General features: G+C 52.8%; 13 protein-coding genes across 13 annotated transcripts; 5 read left to right on the top strand and 8 right to left on the bottom strand.

The window, feature by feature from the left end:
- Positions 1–1,212: 1,212 nt before the first annotated feature.
- QC762_0050090 (uncharacterized protein) lies at positions 1,213–2,382 on the top strand (the record flags this gene model as incomplete). Its single annotated transcript, XM_062883482.1, has 2 exons — positions 1,213–2,033; positions 2,297–2,382. Exons 1-2 carry the CDS (start codon positions 1,742–1,744, stop codon positions 2,380–2,382), a joined length of 378 nt encoding a protein of 125 aa, XP_062744419.1. The 5' UTR covers positions 1,213–1,741.
- A 715-nt stretch (positions 2,383–3,097) lies between these two features.
- On the top strand, positions 3,098–4,132 carry QC762_0050080 (uncharacterized protein; the record flags this gene model as incomplete). The annotated part of the gene is made up of 3 exons (XM_062883481.1): positions 3,098–3,367; positions 3,468–3,521; positions 3,598–4,132. The coding sequence occupies exons 2-3, from the start codon at positions 3,487–3,489 to the stop codon at positions 4,130–4,132; spliced, it is 570 nt and encodes a 189-aa protein (XP_062744418.1). The 5' UTR covers positions 3,098–3,367; positions 3,468–3,486.
- Positions 4,133–4,598: 466 nt separating this feature from the next.
- QC762_302585 (uncharacterized protein) lies at positions 4,599–5,131 on the top strand (the record flags this gene model as incomplete). Its single annotated transcript, XM_062888545.1, is given in 3 exon segments — positions 4,599–4,719; positions 4,796–5,062; positions 5,067–5,131. Coding segments are annotated over 3 exon segments (453 nt in total).
- Positions 5,096–6,055, bottom strand: QC762_302580 (uncharacterized protein; the record flags this gene model as incomplete). Its single annotated transcript, XM_062888544.1, has 3 exons — positions 5,096–5,505; positions 5,567–5,935; positions 6,004–6,055. The coding sequence occupies 3 exons, from the start codon at positions 6,053–6,055 to the stop codon at positions 5,225–5,227; spliced, it is 702 nt and encodes a 233-aa protein (XP_062744416.1). The 3' UTR covers positions 5,096–5,224.
- A 288-nt stretch (positions 6,056–6,343) lies between these two features.
- QC762_0050050 (uncharacterized protein) lies at positions 6,344–6,846 on the bottom strand (the record flags this gene model as incomplete). The annotated part of the gene is made up of 2 exons (XM_062883480.1): positions 6,344–6,673; positions 6,763–6,846. 2 exons carry the CDS (start codon positions 6,844–6,846, stop codon positions 6,344–6,346), a joined length of 414 nt encoding a protein of 137 aa, XP_062744415.1.
- Positions 6,847–7,028: 182 nt separating this feature from the next.
- YVC1 (Calcium channel yvc1) lies at positions 7,029–9,491 on the bottom strand (the record flags this gene model as incomplete). The annotated part of the gene is made up of 4 exons (XM_062888543.1): positions 9,051–9,491; positions 8,667–8,994; positions 7,685–8,612; positions 7,029–7,631 (listed from the first exon to the last, which is right to left on the bottom strand). Exons 1-4 carry the CDS (start codon positions 9,151–9,153, stop codon positions 7,029–7,031), a joined length of 1,962 nt encoding a protein of 653 aa, XP_062744414.1. The 5' UTR covers positions 9,154–9,491.
- Positions 9,492–12,703: 3,212 nt separating this feature from the next.
- On the bottom strand, positions 12,704–13,465 carry QC762_302560 (uncharacterized protein; the record flags this gene model as incomplete). The annotated part of the gene is made up of 2 exons (XM_062888542.1): positions 12,704–12,980; positions 13,041–13,465. The coding sequence occupies 2 exons, from the start codon at positions 13,463–13,465 to the stop codon at positions 12,704–12,706; spliced, it is 702 nt and encodes a 233-aa protein (XP_062744413.1).
- A 288-nt stretch (positions 13,466–13,753) lies between these two features.
- On the top strand, positions 13,754–15,556 carry QC762_302555 (uncharacterized protein). Its single transcript, XM_062888541.1, has 3 exons — positions 13,754–14,281; positions 14,343–15,062; positions 15,125–15,556. The coding sequence occupies exons 1-3, from the start codon at positions 14,067–14,069 to the stop codon at positions 15,381–15,383; spliced, it is 1,194 nt and encodes a 397-aa protein (XP_062744412.1). The 5' UTR covers positions 13,754–14,066; the 3' UTR covers positions 15,384–15,556.
- On the bottom strand, positions 15,451–16,862 carry QC762_302550 (uncharacterized protein; the record flags this gene model as incomplete). Its single annotated transcript, XM_062888540.1, has 2 exons — positions 15,451–16,525; positions 16,584–16,862. The coding sequence occupies 2 exons, from the start codon at positions 16,860–16,862 to the stop codon at positions 15,563–15,565; spliced, it is 1,242 nt and encodes a 413-aa protein (XP_062744411.1). The 3' UTR covers positions 15,451–15,562.
- A 474-nt stretch (positions 16,863–17,336) lies between these two features.
- On the bottom strand, positions 17,337–18,563 carry QC762_302540 (uncharacterized protein; the record flags this gene model as incomplete). Its single annotated transcript, XM_062888539.1, has 2 exons — positions 17,337–17,956; positions 18,035–18,563. 2 exons carry the CDS (start codon positions 18,561–18,563, stop codon positions 17,337–17,339), a joined length of 1,149 nt encoding a protein of 382 aa, XP_062744410.1.
- A 1,435-nt stretch (positions 18,564–19,998) lies between these two features.
- Positions 19,999–20,719, top strand: QC762_302530 (uncharacterized protein). Its single transcript, XM_062888538.1, has 2 exons — positions 19,999–20,394; positions 20,458–20,719. Exons 1-2 carry the CDS (start codon positions 20,178–20,180, stop codon positions 20,613–20,615), a joined length of 375 nt encoding a protein of 124 aa, XP_062744409.1. The 5' UTR covers positions 19,999–20,177; the 3' UTR covers positions 20,616–20,719.
- Positions 20,720–20,855: 136 nt separating this feature from the next.
- Positions 20,856–21,274, bottom strand: QC762_302520 (uncharacterized protein; the record flags this gene model as incomplete). Its single annotated transcript, XM_062888537.1, has 2 exons — positions 20,856–21,007; positions 21,088–21,274. 2 exons carry the CDS (start codon positions 21,272–21,274, stop codon positions 20,856–20,858), a joined length of 339 nt encoding a protein of 112 aa, XP_062744408.1.
- Positions 21,275–21,802: 528 nt separating this feature from the next.
- On the bottom strand, positions 21,803–22,801 carry QC762_302510 (uncharacterized protein; the record flags this gene model as incomplete). Its single annotated transcript, XM_062888536.1, has 1 exon — positions 21,803–22,801. One exon carries the CDS (start codon positions 22,799–22,801, stop codon positions 21,803–21,805), a length of 999 nt encoding a protein of 332 aa, XP_062744407.1.

Below are 22,801 nucleotides of genomic sequence, written 5' to 3'. Positions count from 1 at the left end.
TGAGGGGCCCCGGGCCTCTGTCGCTGGGCTGGTGCTCCTGGTTGTACTTGTCGAGGAGTTCTTGGAATCGAAGCTGGTCGACCAGGCGCTGCGGGCCGAGCCGGGCGCACCGGTGGTTCCGTCGATGTCCTTGAGGATCCTGAAGAGCCAGAGGACCTTTCTTGGCAGAAAGAAGCCCACCCGTTTGGGGTCCGTTCAGCTGTCTTGTCAGGGCGTCATTTAGGCTCTGCGCCATATCCCTGAGGACCTCCTGTCTTTGGAGCGCTTGTGTCCTGTCGTGTTCCATGTCCTCGAATAGGGACTGTATCTCTGGACTAAGGGAGACTTTTCCGGCGTGTCTGCTGTCCTCGAGGCCCCGCGCGTTGGGCCTATCCAGTCCGAGGGGACAGCCTCTGTCTGGGTTGTCGGGGGCCGTTGCCTTGCGTGGGCGCGACGGCAGTGGGTGAGGGGTAGTGTCCCTGCGGTCCTCCCGGTCGGGGTGGGAGTGGCCGGTCTGGTCGTTGGGAGGGAGTCTCCCATCTCCTCGTCCCTTCTGAGGGCGGCTTCGTCGGCGAAAAGGCGGTCTTCCCTGCGGTCCGCGTGTGAGGGGCATTGCTCGTTTCGACACGGATCGTCGTAGCAGGAACCTGCGCAGGCCAGGCAGCCCTCGCAGTTCCACAGGCAGTTGGGGGTCCGGGCGCCTGGTGCCGTCATTTTCGCGTGGGTTTTGGCGACTAGTTCTTCTGCGAGTCGCCGCTGCTCGAGCGTGGCTTGTTCAGCCGGGACGTTGTTGTCGAAAAGCACTGCTTTCCAGGCCTCGGAGAAGCCTAAGTAGATCTCGTGCTTCGAGTTGTTCGAGAGGCGGTAGCCTCCTGGGGCCGTCGAGGCCATCGTCGTCGTGGTAGGTGGGGATGCGGCTTGTGTAGGGGGGGGGAGTGATGAGGGTATTCAGAAAGGAGGGCTTCCAAGGCCCTAGAAGGAGTAACCAGCTCCTGATTGGTCGATTCTTCCTAGAAAAATATTTTTCAGGGAAAGGTTGGAGTGCAGCGCCGAAGGCTGTAGGATGCAATGGAATTAGGTGTGCTTTTGCCTCCAATTAGGCTTAGCGTCCCTTTTTCCTGGGACGCCACCCCAGGCCCGCCGCCAGCTCTTCGTCAGCTGCCGCCACATGGGGGCCAAACAGTTGACGTGGGGAATGTGCCGAAGAACAGCCGCCATTTTAACGACATCCGACTTCAACATTGATCCGAACGGCAGCATTGCTGAATATGCCAGACGTATTGCAGCTATGAAAGAGTGTGTTATGGACATATTACCTTACGACATGACGGTTGACTGTGCCACGGGGGCGTCACCAGCAGTTTCATGTGTTATTGTTCAGATCATACTTCATTCAAGCTCGGTACCCATCGAAGCTCGACATACGATAATTGCAACAATTTTAGATATATGTACAGTCGATGCTTTATTTAAGCCATCATTCTTTGTCACCATCCCATCAATTGAAGCTTAAATGAGAAGGACAAATACAGCAGCGCTTGTTGACGGACATATGGGTCAAGCTCAGATCATATCCGAACAGAGTTTCGCGCTCAGATACCGTGTTATTCATCAAACACTCCGTTTACGCGCGCGACCGTGATGTTCAGCTTGGATGAAGAATACAAACACAGCGCCGCTTCTTTGAGAGGCCTCTAAACTTGTTTCCCATCGTTATCTATTCAGCCCCTGAACTGACTTGTCAACTCTTTGCGCAGAAAAAATGCCCCAGACCGGCGCCAACCTCATGGCAGGGGCCTATATCTCTCTGGGTAGAAACAATCTATCACCCGGGTTGGAGACAACGACATGCTCGCCATCTTCAGGCTCGGGCTCTTTAACTTTGACCATGTCTTCCCTCGTCATCCATGGTCAAGTCAATCACCTCAGGCCGAGAGCCCTCGGGATAACGGCCGGCTGTCCCTCTTCCCCAGCCTCCCTCGCACCTCAGCGTGCCGCCGCTGCCGCCACCAAATTCGATGCTGTCGTCGCTGCCGGTGGATCCCAGCATCAGTGTAAGCCCGCAAATCTTGTGTACCAGCACTTGGTTTTCTTTCTTTTCTTCGTCGTGTTGCTTGGTCTGGACATCAAGTCGATGCAAAACAGGGAGAGCGTTCGAGTACCTACTTCATCCGTGACAGCTAGAACTAGGGTGGCTAATAAGATGAGTTGAGATGAGATGACCCTCGATTTATCCCATCCCACGGCTCCGGAGCTTCGGCTCATCCCACAACCCTCACAAGTTGGCCCATCTTACTGAAAAAAAAGAAAGAAACAGGGGGCCGAAGCCCAACGCAAAAGAAGCGAACAGTGGCCTTGCCCACTGTCAAAACAACAAAGTTAACGCTTGTGACGGGGGGCTAGAATAGCCCTCGGGGTTTCAAAGGCCTCGGAAGATATACTGTAAGATGTACGATGAAACGGGCGTTGATTTTGACCTATCCCACAGAAGAATGAGGTTATCTTGGCCCATCCCACCGTCCCATCTCATTAACCACCCTGGACATCATGGCCGTGTGGAAATAAACACACCAAGGTATAACAGAAGCTATACAATAGCCCAGGAGGTAGCCCCTAGTGTAAAAGGTTGTCCCAATTAAGGTATCCAAAGTTACCAGCGACTGTTTTATGACGCCAACAGAGCATTGCCGGGACCCAATCAGAGTTATTATAATCATATTGCGGAATAGGAACTTATATACCTATATACCAAAAACACACTTTAGTCAACCTGGTACAGAGCCATTGTCACTTAAGACTCTTACCCGTGGACGAATACCATAAGCCAGTAAATTCCTTAAATCATCACAGTCGCCACCCAACTAAATCAACATCCTGAATGGTACTTGTAGGTTATTGACTGCTGCCATATGCTACTGACACCACAGCATCATTTTAGACCCGATATTGATGACAAGATTCGACTTTGTTTGACTTAATGTTGTTTCAATTCAGTAGATCCATCCATCCAACATATCCCTGAATTTTTGATGAGTGTCATGCGCAGAAGAGGATGGCACCGCGACGACCAAATCAACTCACTCTCCATGGTGTAGTATTTTCAGGTACCACTTAAACACGCACATATAAGTGTTATTTCCATCCATTATTCATGGCCTTCACTTTACCCTTTCTTGTTTTATCCTGACTCGAGTCGCGACTGATTTCTATATTACCACTCACTAAAGAATTCTGCCGGCCCCACAAAATTTCAGGTACAAATCAAGTCGCTTCCGCTCCTGCCCTTCTCTCTTTTCTGTTCTCTCTCCAACCTCTTCCACCTTGCAAACTCTCTTATTCCCAATCCCACCCAGCACCACCACAGCCTCAAGTGGGTTCAACTCCCCTGGTATGCCAGTATCCGCCTCAATTGATATTTATCACGACTTTTTCTGTTCTTCTCTTGCTGATCGCCTTTGCACTAATTCAATCCAATACAATGGGAAGAGGTCCGATTCACAAGCACTCATGGGACAAATCCCACCCTGGCAAATCGACCAAAGGTATGTTACACCGCTACTTGCCTATCGCAACGACTCATTCCAGGCTTGAACTGACATTCTCCGCCTTTTTGCACAGAGGATGTCAAACAGAACCCCATGACGGGGATATATTCTCCGCTTGTCGACGATTTGCCGCACTACGAACCGTTGATTCCGCTCCCTGCTGCCGCCAAAACAAGACGGCGATGACCCAGAAAACTCCATCCCCCGATCCCGCTGGCGATTTTGCCATTTCGGATCCGATGACTCCCGTCAGCGGACCCATCATTCAAGTAAGCCCACACCTCTGGTGTCGCAGCGCACTCATTTTCTTTCTTTTCTTCGACATGCTGCCTGTGTCGTATATCACGTCGACGCAAAAACGGGGAGAATTTTCGAGCGATTTTACTGCGGCAGCTGCCATTTCTCACGATGGCGGTTGGAGATCCATTATAAATCTTTCCTCACCGGACCGCAGGACTCTTGTTTGCTCCATCCTCTACAGTTCCGAACCGATTGAACCCTGGCAACAGCGACCGCCATTCCAAACGTCCCCTACTTTGGGGACGGACGGTACCCTGGGGTGTCTGTTTACAGCGGCAGAGGTCCAATTACTCTGGTTGACTCGGTGATTCGAGTGGCGCGGGACTGTGAGGGTTTTGCTTACGTGGTTAGGCGTTTCCGCCCTTCCCGCTTGGCCAGCCTTTCAACTCAAACCTGTGGTGATCTCACAGGGGGAGGCTGACAGCTCGATTTGTGGAAATGGTTCGGCTGCATACTAATGAGAGGAATACTATACGTTGGGAGGTTCGGGTTTTGCCGGGCATTATTTTGATGTTGGTGTTGATGGAGATGGCTGGGAGGGTGACGTATCCTGGGTGTACGAGTAGCCACCATACATGTAGTTTAGGGAAATCGAATTTGGCCTGAGGGCATGATCTTTTCGTTCAGAGAAGGCTCTGAACTTGTGCTTAAAAATTGACATGTGATAGAGTAAGTCACGTATCCTATGATGTCTTGGTCTCACAATGCTGATCATACACATGCAGTGCGGTCAGCCAACTCTTCGTCCTCAACGGACCGAACACCGAAATCAACATGGTCGAGGATCATCGCATCAACGGCGAAACGATTCCAAGTGGCGTGCAAGATCCCAGCCGCCGACAAGAGCTCAACGAAGCCCTCTGGCTACCCATGTGGCATTTGCACCTATCGAAAGGTTCGTCGATCTCTTGCGGCACATGGCTCACAAATGCTGACCTTCTCTCCATAGACAAGATTCTTTGACTACCCAGTTGGCCTTTATGGTAGCGCTCCAGGCGTCGTGTTCAGCACCGGAGACAATACTAAATTCTCCGTCGGCATGAACTGCCCCGACACTGCCTTTGGTGGAACGAATTCTATTCGGCTCTTGGTCGGACACGATGCCAAAGGCGTTGCGGAGCACCCAGACGGAAATGGCTACGCTCCCCAGACAGCCAGGACGAATGGGCACACTTGCACTGGCCGTCGAGCTGCAGACTTGGGGTCCGTCAACTACGCCATTCTATCTGTTCAACAAGGTAGGCGGTGTAGGGATTGCGGACGACAATAACTTCGGCAATCGATGTCCAGAACAGAAGACGATATAACATCTCAGTCATCAGCTTTGTTGTGACAAGCGACACACGTCTGCAATAGCTGTGAACAACCCTCCTCCATCGTACAACACCCCTCTTTCCCTCTCAACCCTGCCAAACCGCCGGCCCCGGAGCCTTGTAGCTCGTCCGAACAGGATAATACGACCACACCAACCCGGGATCATTCCTACCGTACGCCCCCGGGAAAGAAACCAGCGGGCCCGGCCGCCCACTCCCCCCGCCCACAACCTCAACCTGAGCGCAGTTGATGTAAAGCTGGGCACCACCCGCCGACTGAGCCTGGTGTAGAGCAATACTCTCCACACGAACAAGATACTTTCCGTTTGGCACCTCTTTAGGCACATTAAAGTACACTTCCTTCTGGTCTACCCCATCAATTTTGTCAGCATACCCCTCTCACACTTTTGATCAGCAAGAAAAACGTACTATAAGCAGGCCAATTCTGCTCCGAACTTCCCAGCTGCCCGTTCGGCCCAGCTTGGGCACTGATTTCCCCCACTTTGAACCACACATTCCCCGCTGGCTCCCACGTGTTGATGTTTGCATTGTCGGGCACGCGAGCCATGTAGAAGGACACGGGGCCAAAGTGGGTGACGGCTGACATGGCGACAAAGCCGAGGCGGGTGCCGGCTGTGACGGTCGCGGTGGCGGTGCCGGTGCGCATTTGGTAGCAGCGCATGTCGTTGCTGTTTACGTCTGTGACGCCGGCGTTGGACTGGTAGTTTTTGGATTGGCGGACGAAGCCCCATTCTTTTGTTTCCGGGACGCCGTCGACGATTAGTTTGGAGAAGCGGTCTGGGCCGGAGGGTTAGTCTTGGGGGTGGGAGAAACAAAAAAAGGGGAAAGGGGGGTGGGTTAGTTACAGTGAGCTTCTGCGCCTGTGGCGGCGAGGAGGAGGAGAGTTGTTGGCTTCATTGTGGTGGTGGTGCCGGGTGGTGAGTTTGGGGATTGTTGAATGGCAGGGAAGGCTAGGGGTAGGAGTGGTGGTGACGGGTGGTGTTGACAGACTTATATGCTTTCGTGCTGGTGATGTCCCACCACCCCGTAAACATCCCCTCGGAGGCTACAAATACCGACCACAAGTGCTATAAATGGCCAAGACGTGAACAAGTTTGGCCAAGTTGACAGCCTGGAATCTCGTGCTCTCATTCCGTCAGCGCCTTGTGTCAATATCGTTGGCCAGTTGAGCGCCATGGTGGGTGTTTAGCCTGTTTGCCTAAATGAAGTCCTAGTTGACAGATTGGGCATGGGGGTAGCACTCCAGGCAGAGGTGACATGGAGCTTGTCCCAGAACGGAAGAGAAATCTGGGGAACATAAAGAGGCTGTTCCCGAATGTCGGCAACTGGGCGGGCGAGCGGGGAGTGGTCTTCCTTTTTCCCGCGTTGACAAATGTTGCGTAGGTAGACGAGCGGGAAGGTTGAACGGTATTTGTGCTGGAGCCACATGGTAGCTATGGGGCTGCTGCCGTGCATCTGCTGATCTTCTCCGGAGATGGTAGCTTCGGTCATGAAAACCAGACGCCAGAAGGTACTCTAAGCGTCTGGGCCATGAAGTCGTCATGTCCTTGACATGACCTAAGAAAAGTGAGAGCTAGAAGGGGTAAAATCGGAAAGTTACCTACGGTCCCGGTCAAGTAGACATGGCAAGGGGAATGACTCGTGGAAGACATGTCCTGATTGATAAGGTGACTCTTCCAGAGTCTCATCAAGGCTCTACTCAACCCTAGGCAGCGCGATATTACCACGTCGTCTGTAAATTCTAAAAAGAAACACTAGTCAAGACAGATGCAATTAGGTCTACCACCCGCGGTACTCGCCAAAGCCAAAAAACGCCCGCTAGCAATGCAAACAACCATACAACCATAGGAAATACCACAGCCACCAAACCCTAAGCACCACCACTAGACTCTCCCTCCTCGTCAACCCCCTTTAGCTCTTCGGTATCGCCATTTCCAAGCCCCTTCTCACCAGCAATAAACTTGGTCAACCCCTCGATCATCTTCTTCAGCTCCTCCACCTCCTGCTTCAGCTTCTTAATCTCGACCACATCGGCATCCTCCTCCAGATTACTCTTTGCGCTAGCCACTGTCTTGGACCACCCGTCACCCTCAAAGTCAAAGTGGTCAGACATTTGCTCCCACTCCTCAATGGTATCATCATCCTCCTCGCCCCGGGCCCTGTTCCCTCTGATCTCCTGGGCAGTCCTCATTTCAAAATAGGCCGAAACAAGCAGCAGAGGCGAGTACAGCGCAGCCATGACGATATCGTTGAGGTGTTCATACGTCTTCTTGCTCATCCACCACTCGAACGGGATGGCCAAGCAGAAAATCTCAATCAGGTTCAAGGGCGGTATGAACACATTCTCGTCGGGGGCACGAACAAAGGTCATCGTCTTTTGCGCAAACATAGCGAGATACTCGTCGTTGGCGTTGTCGTAGATGTCCTCGTAGGCCGAGTTGTAAAGCGCGATCAGGATGTTGAGGAGGACAACCTATCTCTTCGTTAGCTCTCTGTCAATCTCCCTCAAGTCTCCGGAAAACATACCATGACAACAAAAGTAAAGCAGTAATACAAAATCAGTCCAAACGGATGACTGAACTTATCAAACCCACTGAAATCCGGGCTCTGCATCAGCGCGTTCGCCATCGCCTGAATGATAAAGTAAAAGTCCTCGGCCGCCTGATCCTCAGCAAAGTCCAGGCCAATGAAAGCCTGGAGGAAGCCAACAAAGATCACAATAAGCAACGCAAAGAAGATCATCGACTCCTTCATCATCACCTTGAGCACCACCAACATGGCGCCAAAGAACCTGAAACTGTCAAGGTAGAGCAGCAGCCGGCCCCAAAACAACGGCGCACTGACAGCCAAGAAGTTGTAGCTCAGCGTCGTGTATTGATGTCTGATCGGATCATCAACCCCAGCACTGAGCGCAATGAATCTCATGGCCAAGCTGGTGGTCACCAGCGCGTACAGGACCGAGTTGAATGCGTGCCAAAAGCTCAGGATCTGATGCCCAGCTTTCCAGAGCTTGGACAGTTCGTCACAGATGTAGCCGATGGTGAAGACATACAGCAGCCCCTCGATGAGGTCAATCTCTCCTCGGGCATTTACTGAGTTCATCGCAAGGGTGTAGAGTATGAGGTAGAAGAAGGAGAAGAGCATCTGCGTCACGTTCTGGTACATGGGTGCTCGCATGCGGTCGGGGTCGAGGTGGGCGCAGTACGACGTGTTGTCCTTGTCCTTGTAGTCCACAAAGGTGGACGGGTCGTCCTCATCCTGGACTAGCCAGCCCTTCCAGAGGAAGTTGATGCATTTTTGGTAGCCGGATGAACCAATCACTCTAAGGGCGTGGAGATCAACAGCTCGCTCAACGACATTGGCTGGTGGTGTGGGCTTGCCATCAATGATGATAGAGTACCGCTTGAGGAGAACCGAGTGCATGAGGTAAGTAGGATCATTCTCAGTCTCGATACTGTGGTGTGTCAGCTTGTTGCCGGAGCTCTCAAGACACAGAAACACGACTTACATCTGCTTGGCGATAACCTCACAAGCTACCGCCCTGAGGTTATGCAAATCGGCATCCCATAGCTCAACCAGACTCTGGTGCTTCCACCAGCGCTTGTTCACCAGCAGACAGAACACCACACAGGCGCCGTGCTCCTTCCCACCGGCCTCCTTGGCTGCTTTGATCACCTTGGTGGTGATGACCTTACTGTGAGGGCGGGTGACCAGATCGGGGTTCAACTCGCAAGGAACACACTGCTCGATCAGGTGGCGCAATCGGAGGGCTACTTCGGTGACGGCTTGTGGAGGAATGGCAGACTCGAGAGATTCATCGTGGTAGTGGGGGAGCACTTCTTGGCACGTTAACAGCAATTCGGCAATTGGAGAGAGAATGGAAAAGACCTACGGCGCCGACGAGAATCATGCCACCAGCTATCATAATCGTGACGATGGCCGTCACTAGGATGGCGATCCCAGCCGAGAAGTTTTCTCCAGCTTAGGCCTCCCATGGTGTGAAGTGGTGGTTGTCTGGGAAACGTTGGTTGGTATCGTGAACCTTGATGTCCCACTACTGCTACTCTAGATAGCCTGGCGAAAGATCTCAACCCAAGACCCAGAGAAACGCGTCGCACCGAGGAATGAGAGGATAGAGAGGAAGAAAAAGAGAAATGTCTCAAAAACAAAAGCAGTGCCGGTAAAGATAGGGACTCCAAGACGCCAAACAAGAAAAAATAGCTAGTGCACCCCGATCAGTGCCTTGGCAATCGTGAAAGGTGACCGGCGCAATGGGCCAACAAGGAATTGAGTTTCAGCGTGTGTTGACGTCCACAGCAGCACAGCAGCACAGATCCCTGTTGCCATGACGTAAAGTGGTGTGCGGGGTAGTTGGGCTGCTATCTCATCGCTGTTATCAGATGCGGCATCAAGTGTTAAAAAAGCTAACAGCTCAGGGGACAGGGGTAGCTGAACTGGCTGCACCTGTTCGGAGCATCGAGCCAAGCAAAGCTGGGATGGCAGATCGATGGAGGTCTAGACCTTGGCAGCCAACGGCCGTCATGATCATGACACAGGTGCATGCATCTATCTGCACCACCCACGACTGGGCCATGTTTTGTTTCGGGTATAAGTGGCATCATCCGTGATTATGGGAAGGTGCCAAATACAGGATATCATCTGCAACCTTGACGGTTCTCCCAGTCCTCTCACCACGTTGTAGAAATTTGACCAAACTCCCTACTATGGTGTGTTCTCGTCAGATGCCGTAACAATAGAAACAAAAGCAGGTTGTGGTCATGTTGCACAAAGCTCGTGGCGGCCTCTGCAAATTGGATGGTCCGAGATTGGGTCCCTCAGAGTGTTTGAGGATTCCGATGCCGCTTGTGCCACCTTTGTTTATTGTTCACCCAACGGTACCAGAATTCGTCAAACATCAATAATCATCATGGAGCTTGGAGTATCCATGTAGGATTCTATTACAGACAACTGATGGCTGCCAGATTCATTCACCATCAATCAAGGTTCCTCCAGGACAGGTGTTCGGATGTTTAACTGGTGAAGCTACATGAGAATATCCAACTTCGGGGGCTCAGTGCGACAACATACGAAAGATTGTTTAGATGGGTATGGAGATAAATCCAACAGCCAAATCCCTCTCATCCTGCAACGTTTTCGGTGGTGGAAAAATTCTGTGCAGGGGCAACAAAACAACCCAGGTAAGCAAAAGGGGCGCCAAAATTGGGATCACAAGGTTGATATGATCCTGAAAAAAGTGCCCAAGGAGGCGCTTGACCCTTTCCAAACGCCGCGCGAGATAAGCCGTATGCTGCTGAGCAAATGTTGCTCCAGAAATCAAGGGTGGCTTGCTCCTGTGACTTTCTCTTAACAAGCCGTAGTAGCTCCGTCTTGGCTTTGGAATCCATCTGAAGATCCTGCACCCAATCTTGCAACGATGCATGATCCTTCCGCTGCCTTCTTCTCTACAGATGGAAACAAACGGGGATCCCTTCTTCAACGACAAATTGTTCTGTATCTCCATTGGCCGTCCTCCTCCGAAACTGAATCGTTATCTTTCGAAAGCTGCGAAGACTGTTGGGACGGATGGGAGGGCCACGATAAGCGCTGATTTGTCGATCTCGACTTACTGATTCGAGCTCGTCTTCGTTAGATGGCCGCCTGACAAACTCTATTCTCGCAGAGAAGTACGGGTCGGCGCCCTTTCTGAGAACCACGCTACCGCTTCTCCAAATCTTGCGTCAAGCTGCTCGTGCGGTAGGTGATCACCCCATACTCGTTCCGCATGCTGATACATCCACTCATACAGTAAGAAACGGTGCCAAGTGGCCAATGGAGGCATCCCGCCCACGTCCGGTTCAACTTGAACATCGCGACTTCTGTTAATGCTGGCCCCAAGATGTGTTGGGTCGCTTAGGCTTTTGTCAAAGAGAAAGTCCAACATGGCAAAGTCTTCTTCCTCATGAGTTGTTCTCTCTCTGTGGCAGTTAAGTATGAGATTTGCGAGCAACCCCACTTTGTGGGAGCTATCGGTGACAGTTGGGTCATTTGTCATTTTCCGTAGTGGGTACTTGGACGTCCCTAACCAGATGCCGGTGGAAATAGGGGCGGTTCATGCACCCGATATCTGTTTCTATTATGTCACGGACCACCCTCTGACCCCAAAATGCACAAGTTGCTAACCCATAGGCACTGTCGCCCGCTGGAAGAAGGACGTCATAGGGCCCTGGGCTGGGCTCAAGAGAGTCGTCATCAGGGCAGATTTTATCCCATGCTTCCAGGAAAATGTAGGGACTTTTGTCTGAGCTATTCCTGTGCTGTTCACGAAATAATATATATGAGGTATCGAGTAGTCCACCGCACCACCCACGGAGGCGTGTTTTACCAAGCTTGTGCCGTGATGATTCTGTCGTGGCAGGAAATGAATTGCTTACAACGAAACTCCTGTCCCGCTCATAATCATGGAAAAAAGAGTAGGCCTCCACGGAAAAGGAAGCAACGCCTGTTTCCATTGCCTCGGAAACCGTTGCCAACGTGCGGTATGCACGTTTTGTATCACGTAGAGAGTCAAATATGTGCTTGTAGAGGTTGTTTATCTCGCTTGGCAGCATCTTCAGCGAGTCTTTGAACTCTTGGGCCTCGGTAGTTGCGTTGTCGATCTCGTATCTCATATTCTTGACCACAATCCCAACCCACTGAAAAATACCCTGTCCTTTCTCCACAATGTCTTCGACCAACTGGTCGAAACTATTCGGCCAGATATGCGGTCAAGCTTGTCTCTTACACAGGCGACCATGTCGCGGTGAGTAAGCTCATGAAGCCGCAGCCGCCTGTCGTCGGAGAACAGGTTCATGAAAGAGTTGTATTCACGGCTGGAGACACACAGCTTGATGTTGCGAGATGAAAGGCCCGCCTCTGCCCAGCTGTTAAGTAGTGCAGCCAGATCTGTATGGTCCGTCTGGATTATTGCCTCGTACTCGTCCAGGCCGTCAATAAAAAAGCAAAGCAGTGGTTCGGAAATGCTTCGGCCACCTCACTACTGATAAGACGATTGAAAGCTGCCTTGACTGTGCTCTCCGTCACCTCGAGATCAGAGCTCAGCTGCCACGGCATCGATTGTGACTTTTACCAGAAGGAAGGAATGACGGCGGATATAAGTTCTGGGCACTTTTGAAAGACATTGTGAAGTAGACTCCGATAGAGCCCGCCGAGAGATCTTTGAGGCTCTGTACCGGGCCGCCAGAAAAAGAACTGAGCGACGGCTAGTTTTCGACTGTCTGAAAGTGAACAATCAGTAGCTGGTTAATTCTAGAGTCATCTTCGAGGCTTGACTTTAAGCCCAGGGAGCTCAACTCACTGGCCCAAACGTTGAGATGTCCAGATGTCGCAGCGTGTTCTACCAGATATTTCATCAAAGTCGATTTACCAGACCCAGGCTTCCCGGAAATGTGAAATACACCGTGGCCAGATTCTAGCCAATCAGTGAACTTTTCCCTGGCTGCGCGCTGCGCCTCTTCTTGTAACGATTTCGCTGCATGCACGAACCACTCAAACGTCGTGTTGTGAGGATCCTGAACGAGGTTTTTGATGGTTTCGCATACCATCAAAAGCCAGTGCGCGAAGCACCCGGTCTTGCGCAATGCTATTTGAGACGTGGTCTGGAAGGGGTAGAAGGCTTCGTATCTGCGCCTGCGCAGCGGTACTGAGATCGCAGAGGTGAACTTGTTGCTCAAGTCGATTGATGGACTGCCGTAGATATTCGAGCTTTGCAGTATCATCTTTGACTAGTTTGAATAGAGTTTGTAGCGACGCATCCGTTTGGCGCCTAGAAATCCGAACTCAGTATGATACAAGATCCATGTAGATGTGGTGACACGAAACAGACCTCGTGATAAACAAAAGTTGAAGCTCAAGTTGGTTTCGGCAGTGATCTAATCTCTGCTCCAAGTCCACCCTCTCCTTTCCATGCATTTTGCTTTTCAAGGATGACCATAAACTTTGTCTTATGGATCGGCTGTTGTCGGACTTGACACCCTCAAGCAATTTGATCAGCTGCTCCGACATCGACGAGCACTTTTTGGCGAGAAGGCAAAGACTCTTTTCTTCGGCGACGAGCTTGGTATCGTCCGGCGGTAAGAGTCGAGCAGAAAGCCGGTTCATCTCCTGGGCCACCTCTTGACGGGTGCGATTTTCGTCCAGTGTGCCATCGAGCGCTTCCCGAATCTCAATGGTTCCCTTGACAAGCTTGGTGCCAAATGATACAAATGTCAGGATGCCCGACACCAGCCCGATGGCCGTGACAAGATCCATGGCGAGCGACGGAAATGAAGATAGCAGGGCACGCCGGCCTTTCGAGTGAGGATTGACTGAGCATTGTGACCGAGGAGAGGCTGCTCACACTACTTGTGTGTTTTTTCAAAATGCAAGTCTCTCTAGACTCCCGCTTTTCTCCTCGGCGCGAGGACTATAGGGACATTATGGGCTTACTCACTGGAGCATAGCTCCCCGCCATTAAAGCTAGATGTTTTGCTGACAGATTACATACCTAGTTATAGTGTTGAGCATACTTGGCGACCCATAGAGTGGCGTTGTGTCTCGGTCAAGGTGCAATTACCCATCAACGCTCTGCCGGCGGCAGAGTGTATCCATTTAATGCCGAGGTTCCAGGATCATGGGAGATGGGAGGAGGATGGAGTATTCATCTTGAAAATTCGATAGCGCTTCCAGAATCGGATTTTCAGCCATCAGCTTGCGACAGGGGTCTTGATCCACACGTTCCAGACCCTCGGGACCATACTAATGTCAACAAAAAGACCGCACGCGCCCGGGCTTTGCATTTGAATCCTGAGTCCTATTGTCATTCATTTTTTTTTGTTTCCCAGTGACTGTCATTCATTTACGCACGTCCACCATGCGTTCGTCTTTCCTCCTCGCTGGCAACCTTTGGGTCATTCTGGGCGCAGCTACCTCAGCAAAGCTAGAGCAACGCGATGATGTCGAGGAGTGTGTCCAGGATGGGCTGTTGAACTGTTTCAGCAGTTCACTGGTACAGGCCAGCCAATTTTGTACCAACTCGATCGTCACAGCAACTGCATTCACCGAGGTCGTCACTGTCACCCCTACCGTGTATGCCTCTACAACTTTCTCGAATCCGTCAGAGCATGGAGACTCACGTGTATCGTTACAGCACCGTTACCAATGCCGTCACCGAAACTGCAACTATCACCGAACCTGTCACCGAATCCACGACCATCGCACAAAGTCTACCCCTTAAAGCTAGACGCAGGAAAAGGGGCTGCTCCAACAGACCGCCATTGAACTGCCTGCGCAGCTTCGCTTCTTCCGTCGAGCCACTGCAGTTCACTTCTGCTTGCGGATGCATTGGGATCACATCGACTACTGAGCTTGCTACCGTCACTGCTGATGTCACAAGCACAATTTTTGAAACACCGACTGTTACCGAATATGTCACCGTTAGCCCGACACCTGTGGAGGAAGAATCTACCCAGCAACCTACAACCGAGCCCACGACAACCGAGCCAGCCCCCACAACTCCAATTGAAGAGTCTACGCTCGAGCCCACAGCAACCCCGACCCCTGAGGTGACCACGACAACCACTGCCGAAGAGTCGACACTCGAACCCACCACGACAACAGCGCCTGAGCCCACAACATCCACTGTTTCCGTGCCCGAGTCCACCACATCAGCAGCACCACCTCCGTTGATCACCAACGGGGACTTCAGCGGTAATTCGCTGGAAGGATGGAGTATCACCAACAGGGTCGGTACCGGTGCCAGCGTTGGGGTTATCTCACAGGGTGCTGGCAATTACGTGATGGAGATCCAGTCGAGCTACTTTGTCAGCGCCGCCATCACCGGACTTTCTGTGTCTCAAACTATCAACTGGTGTGTCAGCCTCCTCGGGCCTTTACGCATAGTGGTATGCTAACGAGCGTCTCTTTCTGCAGCGAGCCAGGGGCTGATTATAGGCTCACATTCCGAATCAGTGTTATTTCCAGTTACACAAATGGGAATCCGTGGTCGGTTGTTCTGGGCGGAAGGTCGATCACGTCAGGTGCCGGTTCTTCTTTGGCATGGACTCAAATCGGCTATACCTTTGTCTGCTCAGCAACACAGGGCGGGAATGACCTTACCTTCCGGATCCATTCCAACAACAACAGAGCGGCGAGGATGTTGGTGGATGATGTGGTGGTGACGAAACTTTAGTTCTGATGATTTAGGGGACACATCTGGTTGATATGGGTTGGAAAGGGAGGCACTGTTTCGATCCAGGGACTCAGAAGAAGGGGGCAAGAACAGCATTTCAGTTTTTGTTCTGCACCTTCGAGCCAACATAAACACACACGAGCATCCCTCCATTATGAAAAAACCTTCAAAGCAGTCCTTTAACCCCTCCACTTACTCTTCCCCTTCCCCTTCCCCTTCCCCACCCGCCCCTCAAACCCATCCAAACCACTCCTCTCCAACCTCTCCTCCAACAACCCCAAAATAACCTCATTATTCATATCCGTAAACGGGCAATGCGTATTCCCCACCACCCCCAAATCCTCCTTCAGCTTCACCACCTCCGCATTCCCCCCATACAGGTTAATCAGCTCCGCACAAAGCCTACTCTGCACCACCATCTCCTCCCAAAACCCGCTCCCCGTCTCAGGGCGATTATCCCCCCAAACAAACTGCACAAAATCCAACTTTGCCAACCTCCTCCACGCCTCCTGCGTCACCACCAACGGCCCAAACGGCTCATCCCTCCTGTCGGTGACGTTATGCCCCTCGGGAAAGACGTACCCCGCGCTCTCATACGCCACAATCCCCCTTATCTTCCCAACCGTTTCATCGCTCAGCGTAGCCGCAAGCAACGCCCTCAGACCCGCGGCAGAATTCGTCAGGTAAACCACCCCCCCTCTTTCTGCTCCTTGCTCAGTGTGAACAGCCCCTTTGGCGGCTACTTCAGCGTGGAGGAGGATATGCTCATAGTCATCAAACTCCACATACCTACCCCCGGTAGCTTGCTCCCAGCTTAGTCTTTTGACCTCGGGGTCCTCGGGCCATTGCAAGCCAGGCCACCAGTTGAGGTAGGACGGTCCGAAATTCCAGGCGAGGAAGTTGTCCTGGTCGCGGTAGGTGACGTCGTAGCGGTGGGGTTTGCAAGCCCAGTTTGCGCGGCCGAGGCGGGGGGCTTCGAAGAGGTAGACGGGGTAGCCTAGGCGGAGGAGGAGGTCTTTGAACCCGGGCCCGCCGTCCCAGCGGTTTTGGAAGGTTTGGGTGGAGGAGGAGTGCCAGAGGACGAGGGAGGTTGTCCGGCGGAGGTGGCCTTGGGGGGGTGAGTGGAGGGGAATGAAGTATTCCTGGGGGAAAAGGTCAGCGGAAATGGGCGGGAAAGAAAACGAGAATGGGGGGACGTACGAAATACCCGTGATCACAGGTTATTGTCTGGCCTGGACGTCGAGGGTCGGCCACGATCTTGCTGCCAATGTTGAAGCCGCCGGTATGAGACAAGACAATGGCCTTTTCCTGGTTCGAGTGGGTGAACGCCCATGGATCAGGTGCCGCCGCCTGCTGCTGTCCCAGACCCAAGAGAGGGAGGGACAGAACGAGAGCAGCAGCAGATCGGTACAGCTTGGTCATGACGGATAAGTGGTGGTGTGCCTCTTTGAACGGGTGCGGCTGCTCGAACCCAACCATCCCCAAGAAAGGGAGGCCACCTCAACTTAAACTTGACCCAACCCATCCCCCCGGGAGAAACTGGTCCTCAGACAATGCGGCCTGTCCCCAATCCTCTACATGGTAACATGCCTCTCCTGCACCAACCTACCGCGTCCGACTCCTCTCGGTGATAGAAAACCGAAGCCAAGACCCAAGCCAAGAGAATAAGCTCTGCAGTCACCCCCTTCTATTGACCAATACCACTCCATCCAGGTGGTTGATGTGGTCACACAACAGCATGTGCAACCACGTTTAACCAAACGTTACACAGACCAAAGTACAAGCCTTTTGCTATTAGAATTATGTAAATCCCCCATGAACACCCATCTGGTATAAAGTAACATCAGCCAAGGCCCCAATATATGTACCCCCTCAATCAGTCCACCAACCGCGTGAAAATTGCCTGCCGGACCAACTCAACCATAGCAAGAAAATGTCCCATCTCAGCCCGCATCATACCCTCCCCCTCCCCCCTCCCGGGGCCTGGGCCCACGCCTCGCTCCCAGGAAGCTCTGCCACCGGACTCAGATCGTGGTGCGGTGGAAGCTCCTGCACCTCTCTCCCATCCAACTCCCCCACCCCCGGACGTGCTGCCCCATCAGTATTAACCTTTTGATTTCCATTCGCCGTTGGCGCTTTCTTCCCTGCCGCGGAAGCAGCAGTATTATTCCCTTCAAGCTCACTTCTCATGCTCCAGGGCCGTGTCACCGCTTTTCCGTCCGCTTCCGAGACAGGGTTGGAGTCAGCTTCGGATGCACGAGGGGACGGGACAGGCGCGAATGCCTTTTTTGGCTTTTCCCCGCCTTCTTCAATCCCGGCGGCACCAGAGACAGATCGGCGGTTCTTTCGGTTGTAGTGCCAGAGGGTGAGCAGAGTAGCAATCAGTATGAGCCCTCCTATGGCAGCTCCTATGCCAATGCCGATCTTGGCGCCAGAGTTCAGGCCGCCGCCTGAAGAAGAGCTCCCGCCACCACCACCGGTTGGGTCCGAGCCAGAGTCCGAGCCCGTTCCCGAATCTGAACCTGGTGAGCCTGTCTCTGATGGTATCGGGCTGCTGCTGGTATTTGATGATCCTGTATTTGGCGGTTGGCCTGTTGTTCCTGGTTGTGGTTGCGATTGCGATGGGGATTGCGATTGGGAACTGGACTGACCTCCACCATTCCCCCCACCGGTCGTTTGAGCCGGAGGAGATGTATTTGTCGGCTCATTCCCCGGAAAGAATGAAACAGTCCCCCCAGTCGTCTGCGGCAACCTAGCAATATCCGCCAGCCGTGGCGAATTGTTGATGGCGACAGTCGTCGACGCAGCATCAGTACAGCTGCAATAAGCACCATTCTGCAGCGTAGTCGGGCTTCCCTCCTGAGGACACGGAGCCCAATCACCACCGCTGTCATCGCAAACCGTCAAAGCGATCCACGGCTGGTCGATACCATACTTGTCAGGACAGCTCCCATCTCTGTATGATTCGTCGGTGCACCCGGCGAGATAGGTCAGGTCTGCTCCGTATGATCCTGGCGTGCCGTGGACGCCGAAGCAAGCGTTATTGCTGAGACAGACATCTCCTGCTCCGCAGCACGTCACTGGTCCAAAGGCGGCATTTCCGCACGGGATGAAGCTTCTGTCGAGCTCGTTGCCTGCGGATCCGTAGCAGGTTCCGTTGCTGATGTAAATGTCGCCCATTTTCTGTTGTTTCTCATCTAGATGGTTGTCGGAATGCTGAATTCATGCTGTCGGGCATTCAAACAATGATAGTAGCGGCATCATGATTCTTGAGGGTTGGTGAGGAGGGGAGCGGGAAAGGCTGATGACGTCGATGATAGCATGACGTTGCAGTGCCAACCCCTGTTGATCAACTTTTGGTGTCTGGACCAGATTGTCGCCGTTGAGTGTGAGCAAAGAACTTGGCTGCTGCAGGGAATATTTTGGCGGCGTTGATTGGCAAGCTGTCATATGATGGATCGTTTGGTTGTTGGCGAGTTGGTGAAGCGATTGGGAGTTCATCGCTTGAACAGCCTGTGAGCGTGCCAGGACGGCACGCGTGGTGTGGTGATGGTCTCATCAGGCACAATCCGAGGCCATTCTAGAACATGTCATCGCTGTTGTTCTTCAGTGATGAGTAAATGAAAGAAAAGAATTCCCTAGATCGGTCATTCTTCGTCTGTATCAAACGCTCTGTTCTCATTCGTTGCAGTCTGGGGAGATCTTGGCTCGCAGTGAACATGAGCCGTGGGTGTTCGAAAATTCCCGGTGTGAGAAGCTCATGTGAGAAAACTGCTGTAATGTCTTCTGGCCGTGAAAACCGTCAGTTAACTCAGCAAAGAACTCCCCCATCTAAAGCTCAAGTTGAATGATATCGGCCTCGCGATAAAGTTGAACCAGTGAGAAGAACTCTCCCGCTGCCAGCGACTGCCGAGACACGAAGCTTGGCGCGCTCCCCTTGTTCTCGGGCGCTGCCGCCAGGAGAAGCAAAGAAGCCGCCAATCCAACTCTGGCTAGACTCTGATCTCGGGTTGATTCCAACCGAGAGAGGTCTTGTTGTTTTCCTGGGCATCATCTTCCTGATCCCATTCCCCGATTCGCATCGCAAGACATTGTGCCATTCGCCAAAACCATTCGTCCCAGGTTCAGCACTCAAGATCACCACAGCATTGCATCCCGTCGTGACAAACCTCCCAATAACTACTATCTTTAACCCTCCCCCCTGCCAAGACGGGCGCTTGGCAAAGTCAAGGCATGATAGCCGTCTCAAAATCACCCCGGATTTCCACGATTTCTCCTCCCCAGACGATCCGAGCAATGTTTCTCGTCGATCGCCTGATCCTTCCATGCATTCTTCTTTCTATCCCTCGAACCGCTGTCCCAAATGGAGCGGCTGCAAATCCCGCGACAGTGGTGAATTCCTTGGGTTGAAACCGCACACCCCCTGAGAATGCCACTCCAAAACCACCAAAACATCCAAGCGCTACCACCATCGTGGGTTTCCGACTCCACCAGGGGGGAATTAGTGAACCTCCTTCGGCAACATGATCCGATCGACACAGAGCCTCACTCAACTATAAATCTCCCACCTCCCTCCCTACCTCTCCAACATCTTCTTTTCGTCTTTAAGCCAGTCTTCAATTCCGCCGTCTATTCCCGTCCCCTTTTCCTTCAACCTTCTCTTCAATTCTCTGTCTTCATACCACAAAACACCCACATTCATTCCGCCGGTCGGGTCCTTCTTCTTTTTTTATCTTTTTCCACAACGCCAAAACCAAGTCTCAACTTCCCCTTTCAACCACACCATCTCTCAAAATGAAGTTCCTCACCCCCTTCGTCCTCGCCATGGCAGCCCTCACAACCGCCATGCCCGCGGCCGAGAACCCTGCCGTCCCCGCCATCGCCGCCCGCCAGAACCAGAACCGCCCCGTCCCCCGCGGCACCTGCTGCGTGGCCAACACGTCCCTCAAGCAGGACTCGTGCTTCACCGCCAACGGCCAGCCCGGTCGCTGCGTCCCCGGTGGAAACAACTGTATGTCTTTTCCCAATCTCTCTTTCCTCAGTCAGGGAGTGATGCTAACACAAAAACAAACAGGCGGCTCCAGACTCAGCTGCGTAGCCAACAGCCAGCTGACCTGCACCAACAACATCATCGAGCGTGGCAAGAACCTCTGCCGCGCCAGGGCCGGCAACGGCCGCTTATTTGATGGCGCGAGGTTGATCAACAACTTGAACCAGGCCACCGTCAACTAAAAAGAAGAAGATGAAACTTTGAATAGGAGGGGAGAACTGCCAGGAAGAGAGGGGGACTGGAATCCATAATAGACAACTTAATAGACGGTTGCAAAACAACACCACCACACCCCCATGCATGTGAAGTGAATCAGTGTCTGAATTTCATAACTCATAACCCTAGCTTAAACCCCTTCAAACTTCCCAGCCAGTCATTGCTCCATATTGCCCGCAGCCGCAAATGCTAACCCCAACACCCATCTATTTATCAGCCACAGGAAAATCCTTTCCCGTATTCTTCTTGTACTGGTCCCGAATGAAATCACTGATCTGCTCATCCTTGGCCTGCTCGATGGCGCTCTCGTTGGACTGGTCGCCCTGTCCGAGGACGTGTTGCTGGAAGAGGTCGACTCCTATTTTATTTTTTTATTTGTATTTGTTAGTGGTGATGACGTAGTGGAGTGGGTAAGGTTGGTTGGTGGATCAAACGTACCCTTATCGAGAGGATCCTCCTTCTTCTCCGACTCTTTGCCGCCGCCGGCGAGGCTGTTAAACTTGTCCATTAGGCCGCCGCCCGAGGAGGAAGACTGGTCGGTGGGGTTGGTGGTGGTGGGATTGTTGGAGTGGTCGGCGGGTTGGGAGGCGTTGTTTCCGCCGGTGACTTTGTTGAGGAAGTCCATGTTGGGTAGGGATGTGGTTTGGTTGTAAAGGTTGGATATGGAAGATTTGTTTGAGGAAAGCTATGGTTGTATTGCTGGATGTTGATGGGAGATTTGAAAGCAGAGGTCTGAATTGGAAAGGAGGGGTTTTAAACACGGGAGGGAGCCACAGCCGTGGGACGGGAACGGGGGACGACGATGATGTCATTGGTCGTCTGCTGGCAGGAACACGAACATAGTTCTCCGCTTTCTTTAAACGAAGCGACGGGGAGTGGGAAGGGGCGGAGGCGCAAGCTTGAAATGCCCGTAACACTATCAGGTGTCAGATAAACGAATGGGATCTTGATTCTGCGGTGCGAGTCAGAAACAGGTGGGCGAGGAATCGCCAATGGGGAGAGTGCAAGGTGAGACATGCAAGTCAATCAGCTGGGCATGGATCCATGGACTGGTCTAGATCTGGGTTGTGTATCTTGAGAGATCCATGAATAATCATCGGGACTCGTCATCAAAGTGGGGGACAGCATTGTGGTATCTCTACATGCATGACACCTACTCTGGCTTCTGCCCAGTGATAACCAAGAAATCAAAAATGGCGTGCGCATTCCCCTTCTTCGCCGAAGCCCTCACCTCGGCATTCAACGCCGACACCTCGTCCTGCGACCACCCCAGCACATCCCTAAACAGCGACGCCGTGAACGCCTCGACACCCTCGATGAAATTGACCGCCATCAACGTTCCCACCTCCTTCAGCCTTGCATCTCTCGGCCAGCTACCAATCGGCAGCCTAAACTTCTGCACTTCGACATTGATGAACCCAGCATCCTTCACCCACTTTTCCATCTGCGGCGCCGGATCCAACGTCCGCCCAATCTTGTCGCACGCCAAGATCAAGCCCTCCATCATGCGAACCATGGCATTGTCCTTGCTCAGGGTACCATCCTGAGAGTACAGCGTGTTGGCCGACTCCTGAAACTCAACCCACCCACCAGGCTTGACATTGTCATACATCTGCTTCACCAGCCTCGGCCAGTCTCTGATACCGCCCGCCATGTACCGACAGTGGATGTAATCATACGGCTCGACGCTCACGCCGGCATGCACCCAGTCGAGCTCGACATCGTCGACGATGAACTGCACATTGGGCGGCACCCACCTCGGCTGGATGGGGCTGAGGTCGTTGCCGATGATCTCCTTTGCGCCAGGGTGGTCCTCCCCAAGGTGGATGGCCCAGAGTCCAGTTCCGGTGCCGATGTCGAGGATGCGGAGCCCGTCGTCGGGGTTGATGGGCGCGAGGAACAAGCGGTCGTTGAGCGTGCACCAGAAGGCGTGGTGGACCAGGTCGAGACGCTCCTGCTCGCGCTCGTCGTTGGGGAAGGAGTAGCTCCCGGCTTGGTAGGAGTGGTAGCGGCGGCCGTGTTTCCATTCGTAGTTGACGAGGCTGCTGTGGAGGGAGGTGGTGGACGAGGTGGCTGCTTCTTGACTCTGGGCGAACTTGTCAAAGTCTTGGTCGACTTCGACGCGCTGGGTGTCGTGTTCGGTGAGGGTCAT

The sequence above is a fragment of the Podospora pseudocomata genome, chromosome 3 (genome assembly GCF_035222375.1).
Source record: "Podospora pseudocomata strain CBS 415.72m chromosome 3, whole genome shotgun sequence".
Taxonomy (NCBI): Eukaryota; Fungi; Ascomycota; class Sordariomycetes; order Sordariales; family Podosporaceae; genus Podospora; species Podospora pseudocomata.
This window is presented reverse-complemented; position numbering and strand designations above follow the sequence as displayed.

Bases quoted from the DNA above. Each gene is read 5' to 3' on its own strand.
- QC762_302555 (XM_062888541.1), top strand. From the start codon at position 14,067: ATGCGTTCGTCTTTCCTCCTCGCTGGCAACCTTTGGGTCATTCTGGGC. The intron at 14,282-14,342 runs GTATGCCTCTAC...GTATCGTTACAG, and splicing joins GTCACTGTCACCCCTACCGT to CACCGTTACCAATGCCGTCA. The intron at 15,063-15,124 runs GTGTGTCAGCCT...CTCTTTCTGCAG, and splicing joins GTGTCTCAAACTATCAACTG to CGAGCCAGGGGCTGATTATA.
- QC762_302530 (XM_062888538.1), top strand. From the start codon at position 20,178: ATGAAGTTCCTCACCCCCTTCGTCCTCGCCATGGCAGCCCTCACAACC. The intron at 20,395-20,457 runs GTATGTCTTTTC...AAAAACAAACAG, and splicing joins CGTCCCCGGTGGAAACAACT to GCGGCTCCAGACTCAGCTGC.